The sequence below is a fragment of the Dermacentor albipictus genome, chromosome 8, assembly GCF_038994185.2.
Source record: "Dermacentor albipictus isolate Rhodes 1998 colony chromosome 8, USDA_Dalb.pri_finalv2, whole genome shotgun sequence".
NCBI lineage: Eukaryota > Metazoa > Arthropoda > Arachnida > Ixodida > Ixodidae > Dermacentor > Dermacentor albipictus.
The window spans coordinates 113,775,001-113,796,382 of record NC_091828.1 but is presented as its reverse complement, the minus strand read 5'-3'; the positions used below and the strand labels follow the sequence as shown (position 1 = coordinate 113,796,382).

General features: G+C 51.2%; 1 protein-coding gene across 1 annotated transcript in view; it reads right to left on the bottom strand.

The window, feature by feature from the left end:
* Positions 1-610: 610 nt before the first annotated feature.
* Positions 611-21,382, bottom strand: part of LOC135920086 (uncharacterized) — a 76,155-nt gene continuing 55,383 nt past the window's right edge. The window contains exons 2-10 of the mRNA XM_065454144.1: positions 21,076-21,217; positions 17,192-17,356; positions 15,550-15,794; positions 13,704-13,807; positions 12,534-12,642; positions 10,617-10,784; positions 8,183-8,305; positions 5,496-5,900; positions 611-4,792 (exon numbers count right to left, since the gene is read on the bottom strand). Coding sequence (XP_065310216.1) covers positions 1,766-4,792; positions 5,496-5,900; positions 8,183-8,305; positions 10,617-10,784; positions 12,534-12,642; positions 13,704-13,807; positions 15,550-15,794; positions 17,192-17,356; positions 21,076-21,196 — 4,467 coding nt within the window. The 5' untranslated portion in view covers positions 21,197-21,217 and the 3' untranslated portion in view covers positions 611-1,765. The remainder of the gene's footprint in view (positions 4,793-5,495; positions 5,901-8,182; positions 8,306-10,616; positions 10,785-12,533; positions 12,643-13,703; positions 13,808-15,549; positions 15,795-17,191; positions 17,357-21,075; positions 21,218-21,382) is intronic.

Genomic DNA, 21,382 nt, shown 5'->3' with positions numbered 1-21,382 from the left:
ATATTTTGCACTAATTGACAAACGTCAGTAAATAGAACGTATTGAAGCGCAAATATTACAAATCTAACTGTTCCACAAGAAATCTGTAAACTTCATCTTTTAGATTGCTTAAAACCTGACAAATCTGATGCAGTAGTTTGAACCGTGTGTAAAGTTACTACATTGCTTATATGAGTGCTGCAAAAGGGCTGATTCACAAATTGTGTAATTCAGAGTAGTAGACTAAGTTTTGTCTGCTTTAGAAGACATTTTTTAATGTTTCCTTTTACTGAGTATTTCAAACGTGGTGGTTCATTTGTTCTGAAAATTTCCCATTTTTAGTGATGTTTGTAACAATGTTTATAGCTATATCGAAAATGTACACCCTACAGTCATTAGACTAACATTTCGTTTTAAGCACAACAAACTGTCAATAATGATTCAGTGGATCCTAAATGAAGCAATTTCTCTATTTCTACCTACTGAGGTTAGGTGAAGTGCAGAAGCCTATCCTTCACATATACCGATGTCCTTGCCCAAGTTTTACAAAGCTGTACGATTCCCTTTATGTTGCTGCTAATCTTCCTTCCAGCTGGTTGTCGAAGATGCACATTAGAAAGATGTCAAACTATTTTTATGAGAAAACAAATCTTTTATTTCTGTAACCTAATATGATTTGTAACAACAGCAACACCACTGCACAACGTAACAACAAAGTAAGCACCGTAGAGTCTTTGATGTCATGTTTCATTAACATAGCTGCCACCTTGAGTGATTCATTGACGGCAATATGCACGTCAAGATCAGGCACAGTTATCTGTGGCGAGATTTATGTTGCTGTGACATGAGAAGCACAAATGATAATGGTCAACATCTCTTTCTGTGTGGCTTTCGAAGGCATATTGATCTGTCTGACATCACATGAGCCTATGAGTTAAGCAACCAACGATCTGCTAGAAGACTGCTTTGTTAACCTGCTTGTAATAAAATCACATTAAGCCAAATGCACTTACAGGCTAGTTCTCTTCAATTATTTTTGAGAGCATTTTCATGTAACTTTAACCGGCCTCACCTTCTTGTAGTTTACGAGAGTGTTGTGTGTGTTTTTGTCTGCTTTGCAAAGAGATGCTTCTTATGGATGACTTAAAACAAGTGATATAAAAGTAAATCTCTCAACAGAAACATAACATATTAACCGACGCATCATGAAACAATGCTTTTAGCAGCATGGTATAACATCAGGAGCACTATGGCATTTGCTCCTGCAACGTTGGCGCGGCCCATACATGAGAGCTTGGTCATCAGCGTCTCTTGCAAAATTCACTTAGTGGTCAGTGCTCTGGTCCTAGGTCTTACATATGCTCAAGCAGAAGCTAAGACAATCCACATTGCTGATGCCCATCACACCCCTATTTATCCTGCCAACCTTCTGAAAGAATTGCATCTCAGGATTTCGTTCACAAAATCTTAGCAAAAGTCGCAGATATGGTGCATTCTGCCCACGCGATCATTGAACTTTCATGCAAGTAGCGTCACTCTCGGAGACTTGTCGCCCGTTTGCACCTGCTTCACCATGACTGTCGCTGAACGGAGAATGTCTGTGGAATTACTCTCAGCCGTGAAGTTAATCAAACGTTTGTCACAACCGAGAGTATTTCCTTTCTGTGCATTGCTCCGTGCTGTGACACGTTCATTGTGACCGTGTGTATGGGCGCGGATGACAATGTACAGAGTGATTGCACTCGTTCCCTCCAACAGTGCAGTGCGCGCAGCACTTGTTCCTTCACTACGCCTTGGCGGCAGCCTTCCTGCTGCAGAGCTTGTCGTAGCCCTCGGAGCTGCACGCCGACACCGAGCTGTCGAAGGCAAGCTTGATGGGACACTCGAACTCGTGCACCGTGTACTTTTGCAGCCACTTGTCGTAGTAGCACTCGTAGAAGCGGCTGCAGTCGGTCGGGTGCCGGAACAGGCCGACACGGGTGCAGGCCGCCTCCGGTATGGTGGACATCTTGGACGCCTTGTCCTTGAGCTCCTGCTGCAAGCCGTCGGCCGGCACGCTGTTGGTCGACTGGACGTTCTTGACCAGGGTCTTTCCCTTGAGGAACACCGATGACTTGTCCGGGGGCGGGCTGTCCGCCACGATGGCCTCGGACTGCTGGGCGGACACGGGCTTCTGGACCGTGTGCGCCAGGAGCTGCGGGTCGAGGATTTCCACGGGGTTCGCCGGTTTGTCGAGAACGCGAGGTCCCGCGTTCGGGAGCGCCGGCGGACCCTTGTCGGAGACGATGAGCTTGACGGCCTGGTCGTCCTCCTCTTCGAGGAGCTGCTCGATCGGCGTGATGACCGGGCTGTCGTAGCTGCCGGGGCGCTTCCTGCCGAGGACCTGTTGCAGCTCCTGGATGATGGACTGCGGCGGGTCTTCGAGTGGCGCCGTGTGCAGGACGGGCTTGACGTTGGTGACGAGCGGGTCTTGCTCGTCGACGACGAGCTTGTTGACGGAGTATCGGGCAGGCGGCTTGCTGACGCTGCTCGTCGTGGTTGGTGGCGGTAGTCCAAACGTAGTAGGCTTAGTGGGAACGGGCACAGGAGCGGGTGGGGCTGTGGCGGGCGACGAGAAGACGGCCGGAGCCGGAGGCGCGGGCGCTTGGGAGACCGGTACGGTGTACGTTGGTCTTGGGGGTGGCGGCGGTGGTGGCCTTCGTGTCTGGGCAGCGACGGTGGGCGGTACGGGTCTGGGTAGTGGCACGGTCGGTGCCGGAGGTTTCGGAGCCAGGGCCGCGAAAGTCGGGATCTGGCCGGCCGGCTGGAGCGTGGGGAACGGCGGCTGAACGCGACCGCCAGGTAGGTTCTGTCCCGGTGTGAAGGAGAAAGAAGGCTTTTCTGGCGGAGGCGGCGGAAACTGGAGCGATGGGTTAGACGTGTAGGTTGGCGCTGGGTACTTGGGAAACTGCGCGGCGAGTGGCGGCTGGCCCAGGGGCGCGGGAGGCGCTGGAACCGGCGGTCGGCTCCTGGTGTTGGTCAGGGCGTCCAGGGAGATCAGCTCATCGTCGTCCTTCTTGAAAGCTGGTGGCGGAGTCGTGTACGAATACTGAGTTCCTCCCGGACCACCATAACCGACGCCCAGAGGCGGAACTGTTCGCGTCTCCGGCAGCTTAGGCACGAAGCTGAGCGGCCTCGTAGGCGGTAGCGTAGGCACCGTGGGTTTCGGTGGCTCCGGCTGCCTCAATGGGAACATGTGGTGGCTGTCTCCGAAGAGGTAGTTGGAACCGAACATGGTCACTCCTTGCCGGAAGTTCGTGTTCATGAAGGTCAGCGGGTTAAAGAGGTAGACTCTGGCCGAGCCGAAGGGCAGCCTGGTCCTCTCTACTTGCGTGAGGCCGTTGTAGCGCGGCGGCTGTGGTTGGGGCTGGTTGCCGAAGATGAAGGAGTTGGTTCCGCTCTGCGGCTTCTGCGTGGCGAAGTACGAGTCGTCCAGAGAGCCGGTGTACTGGGGTGCGGGCGGCAGTGTCTCGTACCGAATGCGCGACGACGGACGGACGAGCGGCGGCGAGAAGGCCTTGCGTTCGTAGGTGCCGGCATAGCCTCCGTAGAAGGACGTGGCCGGGTTGTACCTCATGTAGCTGCTGTAAGGCCCGGACAGGGTCCTTAAGCCGGCGTCGAGCTGCGGTGCGTAAGACAGCGCCCTGGGCAGTTCTTGGTACGGCCTGAAGTAATGAGGAAGCTGCGGTGGTCCTGGGATGAACGCGGCGCTCGAGCCGGGACCATGGACGATGTGGGTGCGGTAGAGGTTCGAAAGCGTGTGGTCGAAGTTTCTCTGTACCTCCGGCGGCCCGTACTGGACGCCCGGCAGTTGGAACTTGGGTGGGGGTGGAGGCGGTGGCGGAATGTTGAGATTGGGTATCCTGTACGTTCCTGGCGGAAGCTGGCCGCCCGCACCATAAGTTCCTTGTCCGTAGGCGGCAGTGCCGGGTTGCTGCTGACCGCCGTAAGTTCCTTGACCATAGACGGTGGTGCCAGGCTGCTGCAGTAGCGGAGCCTCAGTTCCCTGAGGCACGGTCACCGGAAGACCGGTGTAACCGCTGGTCGGCTTGGGAACATGTGCATGTTGCGGTGCTTGTTCGTACACCTGCGGCGAGTAGACCTGCGGTCCGTAGTAGAGGCCCTGTCCATGAATGTCGCCAGGAGATTGGATGAGGCGAGCTTCGATTTGAATCTCGGGGTAGTGCGACCCGATTGCCCCCTGTAGGTCGGCCGCAGATATGTAGTGAGTCGGGATGTCCCTTGTCTGAACGTGCGACGGTCGGTGGGAGGCGCTTTTCTTGACAATGGGATGGATCTGCTGATGGGCCGTGGGTGATGCCTGCAGGTGGATCTCGGCCGGGATCACGCCGCTGGCGACCGAGACGCCGTGCAGGCCCAGCGGTTGAGGTCTCTGGGCTTGCACGGGAAGCAGGGGAACGCCTCCGTGAACGGCGGGCGAGCCCCGCGGGGTGTGGTAGAACTCGCCCGGACCGTACAGGGACGGTCCGAAGAGGGCCTGCTGGACGACGCCCGAGTAGCCCTTGCAGCCGGGGGTGACCGCCTGGTAGTTGCAACTGAAGGTTTTCGGGTTGAAGCCGAGGCCGTGGGGACAGCGCATGTGGAAGGCCGTCAGCGTGCCGTTCTCGTGGGCGTCGTCGCAGAAGTGGAAGTGGCGGCAGTTCTCGGGGTCCTGGTAGTAACCTAGACCGGGGCAGTGGAAGGTCGACTTCGGAGTGGCGGCGACCTCGCCGGAACCCTGGCAGGACTCGGACCACGAGGGCCAGCTGCAGACCTGCGGTAAAATGAGCATTCACACACTGCGCTTTCAATTTTGTCGGTGTCGCAACAAGGAATATACGAGCGCTTGTAGGAGAAGATCGCGAACAAGATAGCTGCCGTTGGCTATTTTATTCCCTTCCGCCTCGACTGTTCGCTACATAACGAACAGTTGCCTGAAACTCGCAATTAATGCAGGTGGACTGTAGACATTAGGCATCCACTCGTTCCTGAAAATCTCTCGGTTCTTGAAGCTGCGAAGCACGCTAGCAATATTTAAGGAAGCCCTCAAGGATGCACACGTTCATCCCGTTTCCCAGGACAAAGAAGGTGTTAAGAAGAAAGAAAAAAGAATCGCACGGACATCGCACGCGTAATGCGAATACGTGGGAGCGTTCCTCACCAGCGGCAAGTTGCTTTTTCATCCACTTCTATTGCCATTAACATATAATTTCGTTATTTCAGTTAGTAAGCTAGTACAAGTACTTTCCTCTGTGTTTTCCTTGGTGTCTTTGTTGGCTCAGGATATCATCAATAAAAATCGGATTCCTCAATTAACCTTCTTTCTTCTCGTTCACACACGCACGCACCCACAGTGCCGCCTGCATCTAGCTTTGCGTTACACCACAATAGTTTAACACATCGTTTCTACAGTACCTACACCAATGAAACCCGTTGTCCCCCACAACAGGTGGGCATCGGCGGGTGTACACACGCACCTCGATCTTCTCGTCGAACACGAGCCCCGGCGGGCAGTCGAAGATGAACACGGTGTACTCGTGCTTCCGCTGGTCGTACTTGACGCAGCGGAAGAACTTGGAGCAGTCCTCCGGGTGCCGGTACGATCCGGCGCGCGTGCACGTGAACCCGGCGACGCTGTACGAGTTGAGGCCCTCCACGTCCAGGTTGTGGCCCCGCTGGTCGACGATGCGCACGATGCGCGTCTCGCTGTTGGTGGGCACGTACTCGATCTGTCCCGTGGCGCCGTGCACCACACCGGTGATGCCCTCGTGCAGGCTGTGCAGCAGCGGGAAGTGGCCCTGGCCGCACACGGCGCGGGTGTCGTCGTCGTTGACGGCGTACGCGTACGCGCCGCCCAGGTCCTGCACCTGAATGTACTTGCCCTGCGATCGAAGGGAGGCGGGGGAAGGGGGTGGGGGGTTAGAAAGACGTTAGTCGCCAAGACCCCTGCATGAAGGAATCTTGGTGTAGCTACATGTACACACTTTCTCATTACATCTCTAAACTGTCTCCACCTCCTTCGCGCAAAGGATAGCAAACCGCGCCGTTTCTGGTCAGCGATAGCTTCCCTCTGCCTGTGTGTCTGGACAGGCATACAGGCAGAGGGGAAGCCTGTATGCCTGTCCATACAGCCATACACACATACAGCCTGTAAGCCTATATGTGTGTAAAACCCAAATATAGGAAGCTCTACAATTTGGTTGAATTGCATGTCTATATAGTTGGCCTCTGTCTAGTTACGAGGTTAATAACGTCCGCAACGGAAACGTTCTTCGGAAAGCCAAAGAGTCGCACGCCTTTCGTGAATTACATTTGTTAGTACTTCTTAAAACAACGATTACTACTGCTTCCATCTCTCATTTTCAAGTGTTTTCTATTAGATATATAAACTATAGACAATACGCTCTCATGCATCACTTATTATTTTTTCTCACTCCCGTTAATTGCTTACTTTGCTGTAAAAGATACGGTTAATACTGGCGCTTGTTTATATATGCTCCGAACATTTACATTTCTGATGTATAAAACAAAAAATCGCAGTTTCGCCCGAAAGGCGAAGCATCGGTTGCGATAGCAAAGTGATCGACAACTATATAAAGTAAGGATAGTAGTTTTATCGGCCGTATAAACTTGCAAACATTCGCTTGCTAACTAAATTAACAAGCGTCGTGTCAGCGCGCACGGGCATACATGAACACGTCCCACTCGATGAGCGAGGACAGTCGCTGTCAAAACGCTGGCGTGAGGAAGTGGGGCAGCAGCAGCGAGCGAAGTGACCTTCGTGCTGTCTATCGCTTCAACGCAGACTAAGCGGCGTGAACGCAGCACGCAAGTGGGGCAGCAGCAGCGAGCGAAGTGACCTTCGTGCTGTCTATCGCTTCAACGCGTACTAAGCGGCGTGAACGCAGCACGCAAGTGGGGCAGCAGCAGCGAGCGAAGTGACCTTCGTGCTGTCTATCGCTTCAACGCGTACTAAGCGGCGTGAACTCAGCACGCAAGTGGGGCAGCAGCAGCGAGCGAAGTGACCTTCGTGCTGTCTATCGCTTCAACGCGTACTAAGCGGCGTGAACGCAGCACGCAAGTGGGGCAGCAGCAGCGAGCGAAGTGACCTTCGTGCTGTCTATCGCTTCAACGCGTACTAAGCGGCGTGAACGCAGCACGCAAGTGGGGCAGCAGCAGCGAGCGAAGTGACCTTCGTGCTGTCTATCGCTTCAACGCGTACTAAGCGGCGTGAACGCAGCACGCAAGTGGGGCAGCAGCAGCGAGCGAAGTGACCTTCGTGCTGTCTATCGCCTCAACGCAGACTAAGCGGCGTGAACGCAGCACGCAAGTGGGGAAGCAGCAGCGAGCGAAGTGACCTTCGTGCTGTCTATCGCTTCAACGCGTACTAAGCGGCGTGAACGCAGCACGCAAGTGGGGCAGCAGCAGCGAGCGAAGTGACCTTCGTGCTGTCTATCGCTTCAACACAGACTAAGCGGCGTGAACGCAGCACGCAAGTGGGGCAGCAGCAGCGAGCGAAGTGACCTTCGTGCTGTCTATCGCTTCAACGCAGACTAAGCGGCGTGAACGCAGCACGCGCAAAGATATGAGCTGTCGAAGCGCCTAGACTTTGCCCTCAATGCAGATGGCTTTCAAGTAATGGCGCGCGAGGCCGCGAAATACGCAGTTGGGGGTTTCGTGTATCTTACCGACGAAACAGGCGATACTAACCGAACCACAACAGCAACAGTAACAACAACGATATAAAAAAATGTTGCTTCAAATGAGTGTGTGAATTCGGCAAGGCTGATCGTCGGGTTATAGTGGGTCCTGCATTATTGGGGTATTTTTTTCAGCGCATTAGACTGTGACAAAGTGTGCACACACACACAGCGCTGAACTTACAGCTGAAGTTTATTTTCCAGAGGGGCTCAGGAAAATAAGCTTCAGTTATTAGTTCAGAGCGGTGTGTGTCGATCACCTTCTTCTCCCCGTGTAATAAGCTGAAAAATAGCTTGACGATGTGTGAAATTTGCCATAAATGCCCCGAGCGTCACCGCATGTTCCGCCATCACCTAAATGTTGTGGGGAATCGAACCTGGCGGTGGCGTTCCGGTGCGTGGTTAATGTATTACCACAGCAAAAGGAGGCGCAGACGTCGAGCCATGGTCACTGCTGTGCTTACCTTGAGCCTCAAGCTGAGCTCGTCCTCAAATCCCATGAAGGCGTCTCCGCTGACCGCGTAGGGAGCCGTCAGATCGGCGTCGCGCTCGACGCTGAATTTCAGGTTGTGTTGCAGGGCACAGAACTGCGCAGGCAGGAAGAAATAACAACAATGAAAAGCCGGACAAGACGATAAATTAGCTTTCAACGCCTGCAAGTATTGTTTGGCTGTGCTTAAACGACCGCCTGTTGGGAAGGGCTAGACGGGATGAAAGTGGGAATGGGGGAGGGAGAGGGGGGTTCGTGGGTTCGTGTTTGTAACAAATGTAAACTAGAAACTTCGGTCTTCAGCAACTGCTGGTGCTTAACGGTACGGACATCTGCGATTTCTCTGCATATTCGTCCTAATTTACAAAACATTTCAGTTTTTGGAATCGTCTACGCAGCCTCAATTCAAGAATGAAGAGAGGAAATATGGCCCGAAGGCCTTTGAGAACATAACTGAAGCCACCTATTTCGGCACATTGAGTTTGATTGCTCAGGGAATTTGATTGTGTAGTCGTCCCTGGACGGGTTCCATGGGGACGTGCCCTGGTATAATCATGGGAAATCTCGTGGGGGGGAGGAGGGAGGGGGGGCGAGCGTACGCTTGGTGCAAGCGTCCAAAGCCTCGCAAATGTACCGTATGCTAAGGCTCGGGACCATCTACCTACCGAATAATTTTTTTCTCGATCGTCCCTGGATAGTCGTCCAAAGGCTCAGGGACGTATTCCTTGGAGATGTGCCCCTGGATAATCGCGCGAAATCTGCACGCTTGTCTCAAGCGTCCAAGGACTCGCGAATGCACTGTATGCTAAGGCTCGGGACAGTCTACCAAGGACTCGCGAATGCACTGTACGCTAAGGCTCGGGACAGTCTACCAAGGACTCGCGAATGCACTGTATGCTAAGGCTCGGGACAGTCTACCAAGGACTCGCGAATGCACTGTATGCTAAGGCTCGGGACAGTCTACCAAGGACTCGCGAATGCACTGTATGCTAAGGCTCGGGACAGTCTACCAAGGACTCGCGAATGCACTGTATGCTAAGGCTCGGGACAGTCTACCAAGGACTCGCGAATGCACTGTATGCTAAGGCTCGGGACAGTCTACCAAGAACTCGCGAATGCACTCTATGCTAAGGCTCGGGACAGTCTACCAAGGACTCGCGAATGCACTGTATGCTAAGGCTCGGGACAGTCTACCAAGGACTCGCGAATGCACTGTATGCTAAGGCTCGGGACAGTCTACCAAGGACTCGCGAATGCACTGTATGCTGAGGCTCGGGACAGTCTACCAAGGACTCGCGAATGCACTGTATGCTAAGGCTCGGGACAGTCTACCAAGGACTCGCGAATGCACTGTATGCTAAGGCTCGGGACAGTCTACCAAGAACTCGCGAATGCACTCTATGCTAAGGCTCGGGACAGTCTACCAAGGACTCGCGAATGCACTGTATGCTGAGGCTCGGGACAGTCTACCAAGGACTCGCGAATGCACTGTATGCTAAGGCTCGGGACAGTCTACCAAGGACTCGCGAATGCACTGTATGCTAAGGCTCGGGACAGTCTACCAAGAACTCGCGAATGCACTCTATGCTAAGGCTCGGGACAGTCTACCAAGGACTCGCGAATGCACTGTATGCTAAGGCTCGGGACAGTCTACCAAGGACTCGCGAATGCACTGTATGCTAAGGCTCGGGACAGTCTACCAAGAACTCGCGAATGCACTCTATGCTAAGGCTCGGGACAGTCTACCAAGGACTCGCGAATGCACTGTATGCTAAGGCTCGGGGCAGTCTACCAAGAACTCGCGAATGCACTCTATGCTAAGGCTCGGGACAGTCTACCAAGGACTCGCGAATGCACTGTATGCTAAGGCTCGGGACAGTCTACCAAGGACTCGCGAATGCACTGTATGCTAAGGCTCGGGACAGTCTACCAAGGACTCGCGAATGCACTGTATGCTGAGGCTCGGGACAGTCTACCAAGGACTCGCGAATGCACTGTATGCTAAGGCTCGGGACAGTCTACCAAGGACTCGCGAATGCACTGTATGCTAAGGCTCGGGACAGTCTACCAAGAACTCGCGAATGCACTCTATGCTAAGGCTCGGGACAGTCTACCAAGGACTCGCGAATGCACTGTATGCTAAGGCTCGGGACAGTCTACCAAGAACTCGCGAATGCACTCTATGCTAAGGCTCGGGACAGTCTACCAAGGACTCGCGAATGCACTGTATGCTAAGGCTCGGGACAGTCTACCTCATGAATAATTCTTTTTTTTTCTTCAAAGGCTCAGAAGTGTGCATGCGAGGGGCCCAACGAAGTGCCCCTCGTCGAACGCGAGTTCCGTGCGTCTTATCTGACGCACTCTCTGCAAAGAGATGTGCCCTTCCGAACGCGGGAGTGGCGTCGTACCTGCGGGTGGTTGAACTGGTAGGAGTCGTCGTGGCCGTGGTACAGCGGAGCCCCGATGGCGGCGACGTTTGGGTCTGCCAGCCGGTAGGTCATGCCGAACATGGGGACGCCCACCACCACCTTCTGCCGGGGCACACCCATGGCCAGCACCAGGTTCACCAGGGAGTCCTGCGCACGGCACGGCGAGCGACGCCGACTCGTAAAGCAGCACGCACGAGCACCAGTAATTGAAGGTTCGAACGGGGTTCGCGCTTTTAACAAACGCTGAAGAGAGAGAGGGAGGCGCAGGACAGGCACAGGCCAGCGTATGTACCGCGTGTGCAGGATGTACGCTGTACATTTGTCCTTTTCTGAAAAAAAAAAGATGTGCCCTTGTGCAACCTTTCCCCAGTACGAACCGACCTAGCATATCAAGGCGTTCTTTTTAGGCGTCATTTGAATGCACAGGAAAACGAAAGGTGCGCCGTTAGCTACACTTACTGTTTATACGGTAACGTCATCGGTATCGCATGCTCTCAAATAATTCCTCTATGCGCATACTGTGGCCACAGCTATAGGTTTAAATTTTAACAGAAAGAATTTTTAAGAGAAGTGGGCTTCACCACATTGGTACTACTAATGCGGAGAAGCCACCTTCGGCGAAGTTCTTTCAGGAGGCTGCTCGCCCCGATGACTTCTGAAGGCCGGGAAGGAAGGAAGGAAATCAAATTTATTCAAGGTCCTGCAGGCCACGAGAGTTTCGGGGCTCTCATGGAGTGGGCGTCTCGCAACATGAGTCGTGACGTCATCTACAGGAGGTACGAGGCCTACATCGAAAGTCGTGCCGTCCTCAAAAGGGGTTGACATTTCTAGGCGACATCATGTCGCCGTGACGCGCAGGCCTTGAGTAGCTATCACAGATGTTGGCTATATCTATATCTATACAGGCGATCGCAAATGCATTTGGGAACACGTAATTCGCGAAAAAAAAAGTTTAATTTCGTTGAGACTTCGACGCACAACATGATGTTTAGATGAACACCGTGGGCAGTTGTGCAGGGAACTGCCCAATTTACTTTTACGTAGACTCGAGAGCGGATGGGTTGACTGCGAAGAAATTTCACATTCACATCCGCCGCCAAGGTATGTGAGTGGTGGCGCTGGCTAACACTCCCAGGGTTCTACTAGGAAGCTTAAATACCCAAGAAAGTGTCCGGGGAAACGGCGCCGCGGTAGCTCAATTGATCGGGCATCGCACGCGAAATGCGAAGGTTGTGGGTTCGGTTCCCACCTGCGGCAGGTTGTTTTTTCGTTCTCTTTCATTTCGATTAATTTATTATTTCTTGATTTCATTTATTAAGCAAAAGTAATTTTCTCTATGGTGTCCTTGGTGTCAGTGTCTGTTGGCCTCTTATGATAGAATGCAACGTGTATGTTTTTGTTAGCGATAAACGTACTCGATAAGATTAGACTATCTGAGAATCCGTGACATCATGGTAAGCTGGTGTCGCAACTTCAGTACGGCGTGTTTTTATAATAATAATAATAATAATAATAATAATAATAATAATAATAATAATAATAATAAATTTTTGAGGGGATGCCACCAGTCGTTTGGTACTGCGTCTTTCTGCTGGGCGTACCAACACACCTTTCACGCTAAGAGCAGTCGTTCTGCTGTTGCAAGAGCGCAATTTACTCGCACAACTGTTAATATCCGTCTGTTTAATGCCACTTTGAGATCATAATTCAGTCACGTCTAGTTGTTCCAGCGGCTTCTTAGTGTGAGCATCTGGACGGATCACTTGAGGCAGAAGACTCTAGGGGCAAGCTAGTTGGTTCATCACAAATTAAGGATCCAGAGCCAACCGTGCAGTGCACGTCTGACAAAACAGCGACTAGCTGCAGTTACTCATCTCCCATTGTGTGGTCACGTACCGTATTGTCCATGGCTCCCCGGTCTCCATGGAGCGGTGCAGGGTGTGAGGCGTATTCGGGCTGGCCGTCGTGGAACATGAAGGCAGGCACGTTGACGAAGTCCGCGTTCCTGCGCGCCAACAAACGGGCCGCGACGGTTGCTTAAACCGAGCAGCAAACACAATGACTACGCAAAAGAGAAGGAAAAACATGGGCTCCAATTACTGATTTTTCTTTTCAACTCATTTACTCCAAACAGCAGTCTGAAACTCGCAATTGTGCAGTGTACTGGTCACCCGCGCGCTCGCACTTTAAAAGCCCCTCAACCCCCTCTCAGTCTCTCCGTCCGTCCGTCCGTCCGAGCGTCCGTCCGTGCTAACTTCTCAAGGTGCAAGAACACTCCCAACTACACTTAAGACAAAGTACTCCGGGTGGAAAACGCCCAGTCCTTTCCTAGCTCATCAATGCTGCTCGCTGCAAATTTGCCTCCCGAACCTTGCCTCGCGTTGTGCCTTCACTGCACGGCGTAGCTCTGATGCAGCGAAAATGCAACGCAGAGCAATGTTGGACCCATGGAGCGATCGCCGAGTTGCCAGGGGTCCGAGCGTCGCGAGCTTCGGCGCATCCGTAGACACGCGTGGTACCTGGCGTCCGTAGTCAATAGGGATTCACTACAGAGGTGGTGCTCAATAATAGCTAGTTGCAAACCCCATTACCGCCGTTTTTTCGTAAATATACACGCGGTATACGGGTCTGGTGTGACCCTACACGAGTTGCGGCGATCGCCTTGTGCGGAATCAGTGCAACCAGTTGCGACAAGCAACGGTGACAATGACTGCAGACGTAGTGTATGTATGTATGTATGTATGTATGTATGTATGTATGTATGTATGTATGTATGTATGTATGTATGTATGTATGTATGTATGTATGTATGTATGTATGTATGTGTGTGTGTGTGTGTGTGTATGTGTGTGTATGTATGTGTGTATGTATGTATGTATGTATGTATGTATGTATGTATGTATGTATGTATGTAAGCAAACAAGTAAACTGAGTAAGGAAAGTAAGTAAGTAAGTAAAGTAAGTATCTGAGGCAGCAGATATGAGATAGCCGGCAGTAGCTGCCATCGCTGCGATACAGAAGCAAAGCCGAGCGCGCCCGACAGAGGAAGGACACGCCGCGCATACCTGACCAGCGTCCTGAAGTCGTAGGCGTGGTTCACGAGGTGGGGCTCCTTGGCCACGGTCACCGTCACGACCGGGTTGCGGATGGGCGTCTCTTGCCGGAAGTGCTGCGGCGAGAACGATGCACGATCAGCAGCAGTGCGCACATCAGACACAAACCGGCCGCCTAATGTAGCTGGCGCGCTTACAGGCTCTGGACGGGAGAGCCCGCGAGGACTTGAATTGACGCCAAGCCGGGCGCGCTTGGTTGCGTGTGGCCGAATCCTGTGTTGTGTATTATAGTACGGACGTGCCTCTAGGGGGCGAGATGTACTCGGGTTTTTACTGTGTGCCACGGATGAATACAGAGATAGAGGGGAGAGTTGGCTAGGTTTAATCGTGCTGCAACGAAAAGCGCATGGCATGAATGCCAACCGCAAAGAGTTTGATGTATACGTACATGTCTGCGGGGCTATGACATGATGCGGACTGGTAGCACATCTATTGGCAGTGGCGTAGCTAGGTCGTCTGGCACCCGGGGCCCACAGGTCTTCTGTCACTCTAACCCCCCCCCCCCCCGGGTGTAACCGAGGAAGTCGAGGCTATCAACTATTTCTGGGTGTCTTCAGACGTGTATAACATCCCCCCTCCACTGGCCCATCGCACCCGAGGCCCCCTCTCCCGTTGCTACGCCACTGTCTATTGGTATATTGTCCACTCGAAAAAACTCAGTGCAGTTTATAATTTTGCTATGCATAATAATGGGGGTTACCAGATATACAGTCAAACCTTTCTTTGATAAAGTCGATGGGACTCGATAATCATTTCGTTAAATTGAGTACTTCGTTGTATCCAAAGGCCGAAAGGATTCACGCAAACAACACTATATTTTGTTCAAGAGCAAGAAAAACTGCAATTTTTGCCTACGTAAACGCTTGCGTCAGCTATTATTGACAGCGAAACCGTTTGAGTGCGTCCCGCGTTGTGTCATGAGAACGAAAAAAAAAAAAGCTCGTTACAGGTCGACGGCGCCTGCCACCTAGCCATCATCATCATCAATCTATTTTTATGTCAACTGCAGGAAGAAGCCTTATCTCAGCCGTCTCCACCCCTGTCCTGCGCTATCTGATTCCAACTTTGTGCCTGCACATTTCCTAATTTCATTACCCCACCTAATTTTCTGCCTTCCTAGACTGCGCTTCCCTTTCTTTGGCACCCATTCTGTGACTCTATAGTGGCCCACCGGTCATCTACCCTACGCATTACATGGCCTGCCCAGCTCCATTCTTTTTTTTCTCTTAGTGCCGATTAAAATATCGGCTATCCCCGCTTGCTCTCTGCTCCACGCCGCTCTCTCCCCGTGTATTAACATCACGCCTAACATTTTCGTTCTATCGCTCTTTGCGCGGTCCTTCTCCTCGAGCTTCGTTGTTGACCTCCAAGTTTCTGCCCCATATGTTAGCACCTAGCCATACTTCCATCATGAATTGGCCATATATCCCGCTCCGCCCCTACATATATGCAATTCAAACATTTAGTAAACACTTGGAGGTCAGCGCCCGTCTCGCCTACTGTTACTGCTCTGTGCGCTTTTCGTTCACGCAAGAATAATCTTACTTAGTCTCATGCGCGAATTATAGTTTAGCAGAGTTGACTGTTGGGCTAGTTGGTCGTCCATATTTGAAGTAGTAGTTTAGCGCGAATAAACCCACGGGCACAAGGAAGACAAACTAGGACACTTGCCCTCCTAGTCTGCCTTCCTTGTGTCCGTGGTTTTATTCGCGCTAAACTACTAGTTCAAATATAGTTTAGCAACGCGTTCTACTTAAATATGGAAGGCGCGCAGCCACACGCGTCGCTATGCACTCACGTGCAGGAAGTGTCCCAGCACGGGCCTCTGTTCCATGGCCACCTGGTAGTCGACGCCGTGCAGCTGGTAGTCGACGTCCAGACCGCGGGGTCCGGTCGGGGCCACCGTGCGGGACACCTGCTGCGCCAGGTGCGCCAGCTGTTCCTCGGTCGGGACCTGCTCCACGTGGTCGAGACCACGCAGTTCGACCATGGGCACCAGCCGCCGGTTACGTCGGCGGAGCCCGTTCAGGGCCGTCAGGTTGCCTGCGGCCGGGGCAAACGAGACCGCGCGCGTTTACGCCCACGGGCTTCGGACGCCGCGCGACGTTGAACCACAGGTCGAAACCACGAGTCTTCGACTTGCCGGGGGATGCCCGTTCTGCGACATCGCCAGATTCGGCCGTGTATCGTCGAATAACGCAACGGCGGCATTGCGAGCCAATCAGAGAGGCCGTGGCAGCCCTCTCGGCCAATCAGAGCTGACAAGATGGCGGATTCGACAACATGGCGGAATCTGTCAACGCACAGAATAGCGTGCTAAAGCTTGCTGCCGGGCTGGTTGGTACACGATGACTGGTGCGAACCGGATGCGCAACAACCACGGAAGGAACAAAAAGAGAAGGGCATCGCTCGTAACTATAACTCTATTCACAGAGAAGCATTCACAAAGCAACGTAATAGCCGTTTCGAACATGGGCGAGCCGCATCGCTTTAAACGCTCATCAAATTACGCCAGATAAGGGGATCCCCTCAAAACTTTCTCATCTAGTAAAGATTGAAAAAAAAATCGTATTCGTCGCCACGCAGAACCACAGACGTGTCACTGATACACATGTATTTTTCTTTATTGTAGTATGCTTCCATTATCTCAAGCGCCAGGGCATTCGTAATCTTACCGAGAATGACAGCACCAATAAACCTCGGCTCACAGATGCGGGAATCACAATGGACAGAGAAAAGTGCTGAAAGTTCTTTCTTTTTTATCGAAAGTTCGTGTTCTCGAACTCTGTCATTTAGGCACTGGCCTGCATGGCCGATGTACATAACCCGCAGCTAAGCGGGATTTCATGCACAGAACAGCACCCCAGTTGGGAGGTGACATAGAGTGAGCACTCGGCGCTAACGCCAGCCCTATAAAAACGAATAAAGACAGCCTGTGCATGGTCTATACGAGAATTTAAAAAAGGGGAAGAGAAAAATTCCCAGTGGCATTTAGCACAAATCAGCGCCTCGAGCTGGGTAACTCGAAGAAGCAGACATGCGCAAGCATTCAAAAATGCACAATTGACACATTAACAAAATTTCGCTAACCAGCGCTTTAACTACTTGCTTTATGGCGCACACTGTAACTTACGAATCAAAGCCAGCGAATTCTTCAGGCACATCGCGCAATACTGCTCCTTGTACACAACCCTGCATGCGATGGATAATAAAGAGTTATAGGGAACAGGAAGCATGAACGTTGCCCTCCTAGCAGCGCTGCTAAAGTGCAGTTTCTTTTAAATGTAATTGTGGGAACGCGTTTATTACGGTGCCCTGTACTCCTCCACCCAAAGTTTTGTCAAGACGAGGTCGACGGATGCACGTTTCCGGGGGTGGGGGGAGGGGACGTACGTCTCTTTGGTGATGCAAGAGATCCAGTAATAAGAACAACCACACACCGTAGAGGAAGGGTCCCAGCGAGAGGTCCTCCTTTATCTGGAGCGTCCCGTAGACGACGTGCGTACAGAGGCAGGGGTTGAGCTGCGACAGATCGAAGTGCGGGTCACCTGGCCGTACGTAGCACACCACGCTCCGTGTGGGCAGGAGCTTCTTGTCGCATTGACCTGCATCGGGAAAGAAATAATTTAAGGCGAGAATTCACAGCGCGTGCACGAGTGTCGAGGGCTGGGGGTATATGTAGCTTTGTCAAGCGCGTAAAACAAGTTGCATCATATTTTTAACGCGATAGCGTTAATGGACCCCTTGTCGCAGCAAATCCGGCGTCGGTGCTGCCGTCGGCGGAGTTCTCCTTGGGCGAAAATTTCCGCATACGTTTAGGTATATGTACATGCCACACCTTGCTATGTGACATGTCATGTCAAAATCGAAACGAGGCCCAATCAAAACGCGTCCAGCGTCTCAAAGGCTCACTTGCCCGCGAGTTCATAACTCGAAGGACCGCTCACCGGCGTTCAAATGGACATTAATGCTTTTGTATTCACAACACGTAAAACGTGCTTAGGTGGCCTCGAATTTTTTCGTCTAAAAGACAGCAGAAAGCTAGATTCTAAGCTGATTTCGATAACATAAGTAAACCAAGACAACGTGCCTCCCTTGTATAAGCTTGAGTCAAATAAATTCACTTTAAATTTATTTTTATCTCATTTACTTGCGTTACCACTTCTTCTTCTAAAAGACAGCTAGAAGCTGTCTTCTGTTGTAGCCTTGACACAGATGTAAGCTAACCAAGAAAAAAGGAAACCATGTGACACACAGATATTCATCTGTGTTCCTAGTGACACCCTTTCCCTTATTTCCCTGCAGTACAATTTTTTGTCTAAAAGACAGCTAGAAGCCAACTAACCATGACAACTTCTTGACAAATGAGATGCGGGGACACTGACAATTCTTTGTGTGAGGCACAAACAGTTTCTTTTCCTGGTCCACTTGTGCTAGCATCTTTCGTCTAAAAGACAGAAGCAGTCTTCTGAGCTATACCTTGCAGCATTCTAACCTTTCTAGGTTGAACAGAGATGCAGAGAGGCACAAACTCTCCTGTATGTTCCCGCATCTCTTATTTCCATATATGCCTAGCACTACCACTTTTCGACTGACAGCTAAACGCTTAGATGTAAGTTAACCAGGGCATGTAAGCCACGTGGACAGGCAAACGTTCTTGTGTGTTCAGGTGTCTCTTCTGCCCTGGTTACCTTGCACTATTTCTTTTTCGTCTAAAAGACAGCTAGAAGATGTGTTTTAAGGTAAGCTTGACAACCTTCTAAGTTAACGACAAAGGAGTTGCAGTACCACAAAACTGTGTGTTCTCGGTTCTGCTTTGTTCTGGTTTCATTGTGTCACCATATTCGTCTTAAAGACAGCTAGAAGCCGTCTTTTAAGTTAACCTTGATCGTGAGTTTCCCGCACGTTCTACGCCATGGACCTTAGCTCGAATTGTTCCAGCAGAAACATTCCGGACATCGCATTCATCGTTCCTCGCTGCAGCCAACGAGTTTACAGGGCAACACGCACACGGAAGCCAAATGACACAATTAAAAATCATTTTTCTTCGCGCTTGCAAAACCCGGTAGCCCGCTGAGCAGGCATCTGTAAGGAGACCTTGCCAGGTTCCTTACGAATGCAGGGGGCGCACGTTAGTGCGCTGTACCTGTCAACTTGTATCAAGTTATGGCCTGAATAGCTGCAGAATGGATGCAGCCTCTCTGCGAACCAAACCCGGATACGTGTGTATGTGTGTGTGTGTGTATGTGCGGCAGAAAGATCGTACTTGTGCCCTAAAAGGCCTTAAGCAAGAAGATTGATTCTAACTTTGACGGTGTCATTAAAATAGCATTAACATCTTGGCACCACGCAGTGAGCTTGCGCTCCCCTCTAGCATTCCTCTGGCGTTCCGCATCTATGATGAAAGTTGAGGTGCATAAAGGTTAGCTGGAAACAAGCATCTCCCGCGATATCGGGTGTTGGGGTGAAGGTCAGGTTACGGGCATGCCGGGGCCAACCCTATTTTCGTAGACGCATCCCCGCCTTCTTTTTTTTTAAGCGATCACGTCGCTCGCTCTCACGCTCGTGTTTAACACGCTGTCGGCGTAGCGAGCGCTCTGAATCCTAATGTCCTCAAGCTACTACCAGCGAAAAAAACAAATCACGTTCATTTTGCTTTAGCTTTAGTCTTGAGCATGTGGCGGATCTCGCAGACATGATTTGTTGCCGTCCGTCACTGGGAACTTGGCGGCGGCGTAACGGGAGTGCCCGTTACTCCTCCTTTCCGAATTAGTCCCAGCGATTAGCAAAAGCCGTGATGCATGATTCGCGCGCCCTACTGCTTACGTCTCGGCGTATTTCATTCCACATATGGAGCAAATCGTGAGTGTATACGTGTAGCGAGCGACTAATGTAAGCCAAACCGCTTCTAGGAAATTAAAATTAGTATTCCGTTGTTGAAGTCGCGCCTGTATATGTGAGGCTGTGTGCGAATGCGTGATCATCGGAGAGGTCGACGTAGGGGGTAGTCTAAGAATTTGCGGATATTTAGCTCGTATTCCTTGCTATAGGTCTCGGTATAACTTAGAATTGTGTCGAAATGTACAAAAATTTTTCAAATTGGCTTTGTGCCGGTGGTTGCGATCGCGACTTTCTGAGCGTGAGTGTCAGAGGTCGGTAATAAAGGTCGTCTCAGAATTTGCCGGAGAATTCTTTCTTATTCTTGGTATAGGTCGCAAGGACTCGGAGCTATCTCGAAGTGCGCAAGAAATAAAAAAATGAAACAGAGCTGCAAACTGATTATCCACAGTTGGCTTCACGGCTGTCGCGCTGATTTATTTCGACCTTTTTCGTAACGCTGTATGTTCTACGTCGTTCCCGAAGAGGTGGTTTTTGTCGATGTGCACTGCAATGTTGCGGCGCCCCTGGAAATAGATGTATAACGGTACGACAAGAAGTGGTAATGCGCTGGCGTAGTGAAATATTAGAGAGCGGAGAATGCGAGTGCATTTTATTCCTACCTTTCGATGCCCGCTCGTAATTCTACGGAGCTGTAAGACATTGTTGAAAAGACCTAGATCAAGCATTACCGTTAAGTCAGAATTTGTGGCAAAGAACTCACGTCCTAGCACCAATGTGCTCTGATACGCTGCTATAATTTTCCCTGATGCAGCTATTTCTGTCGTTCCAGGACATTTTTTTGTTGTTCTATAACGTTCTATTAGGCTTTATAGAAAATAACCCATATATTCCTTGAGCTGTAGCGGTTCCTCTATAGGAAAACATCGACAATGGCTTCTTGCTTGGCTAGTTTGTCGGGGGAGATCTCTGTATAACAGATAAAACAAGTGGCTTCGCCGCAATGACGGGTTTCGAATCCAGTGCCTCCCATGTTCAAGGCAGAGGCTGTGCAACAATGCGGATCTTCGCAGTGCGTGCGAAGATCCGTTTAACCTGCATTTGAAACCTGCATTGCCCAATAATAGTTGAGAAATCAAAGCGTGAATATTACCGATACGTCGGACACATTTAACTATACATTGTAGCGTGCTCTAAAGCGGCTGATATATTTACTGCTGATTATCCGCGTGTTTTCCGGTACCGCGAATAGTACGTCAGGTGAGGGACGTGGACAGAGTGGTGCAAAACTACCGTCAATTGCCCTTACGAAAATCCTTACAAGAAAAAAAAAACAATCTCGTGTTCTTTCTCTTGAATTTTTGTTGCCTTCGATATACACATGCTATTGAGAGGCAACGTATTAGCATGCTTGACATTTGGGAATGAGATCTGGGAGAAAGTTTGGTCAGGCGTACGTCAGATGCAGCGCAACGGTTTTTCTTACCGGCGTTAGAGGTCGCCACGTGACCGTGGCTCGCACGCGTGGGTTTCGATTGGCACAGTTCGGGCCACGATGCCAGCGCCGCCAGCAGCAGGGCGGCGAGGAGCGGAAGCTTCGCCGCCATCTTTGTTCCTTGGCACGCCCGCTGCAGAGAAAGAACAGAAAAAGGGAAATACAGAGTTTAAGACATACATCTATACAGTAAGGACAATTTTTGTAAGTGCATTAGTTGCAGTTACAGCGTTCAATAGACTTAATTCCTTCATGGGAGCTAGGTTCTCTAGGTTTAGTCCGTTATTTATCAGGATAT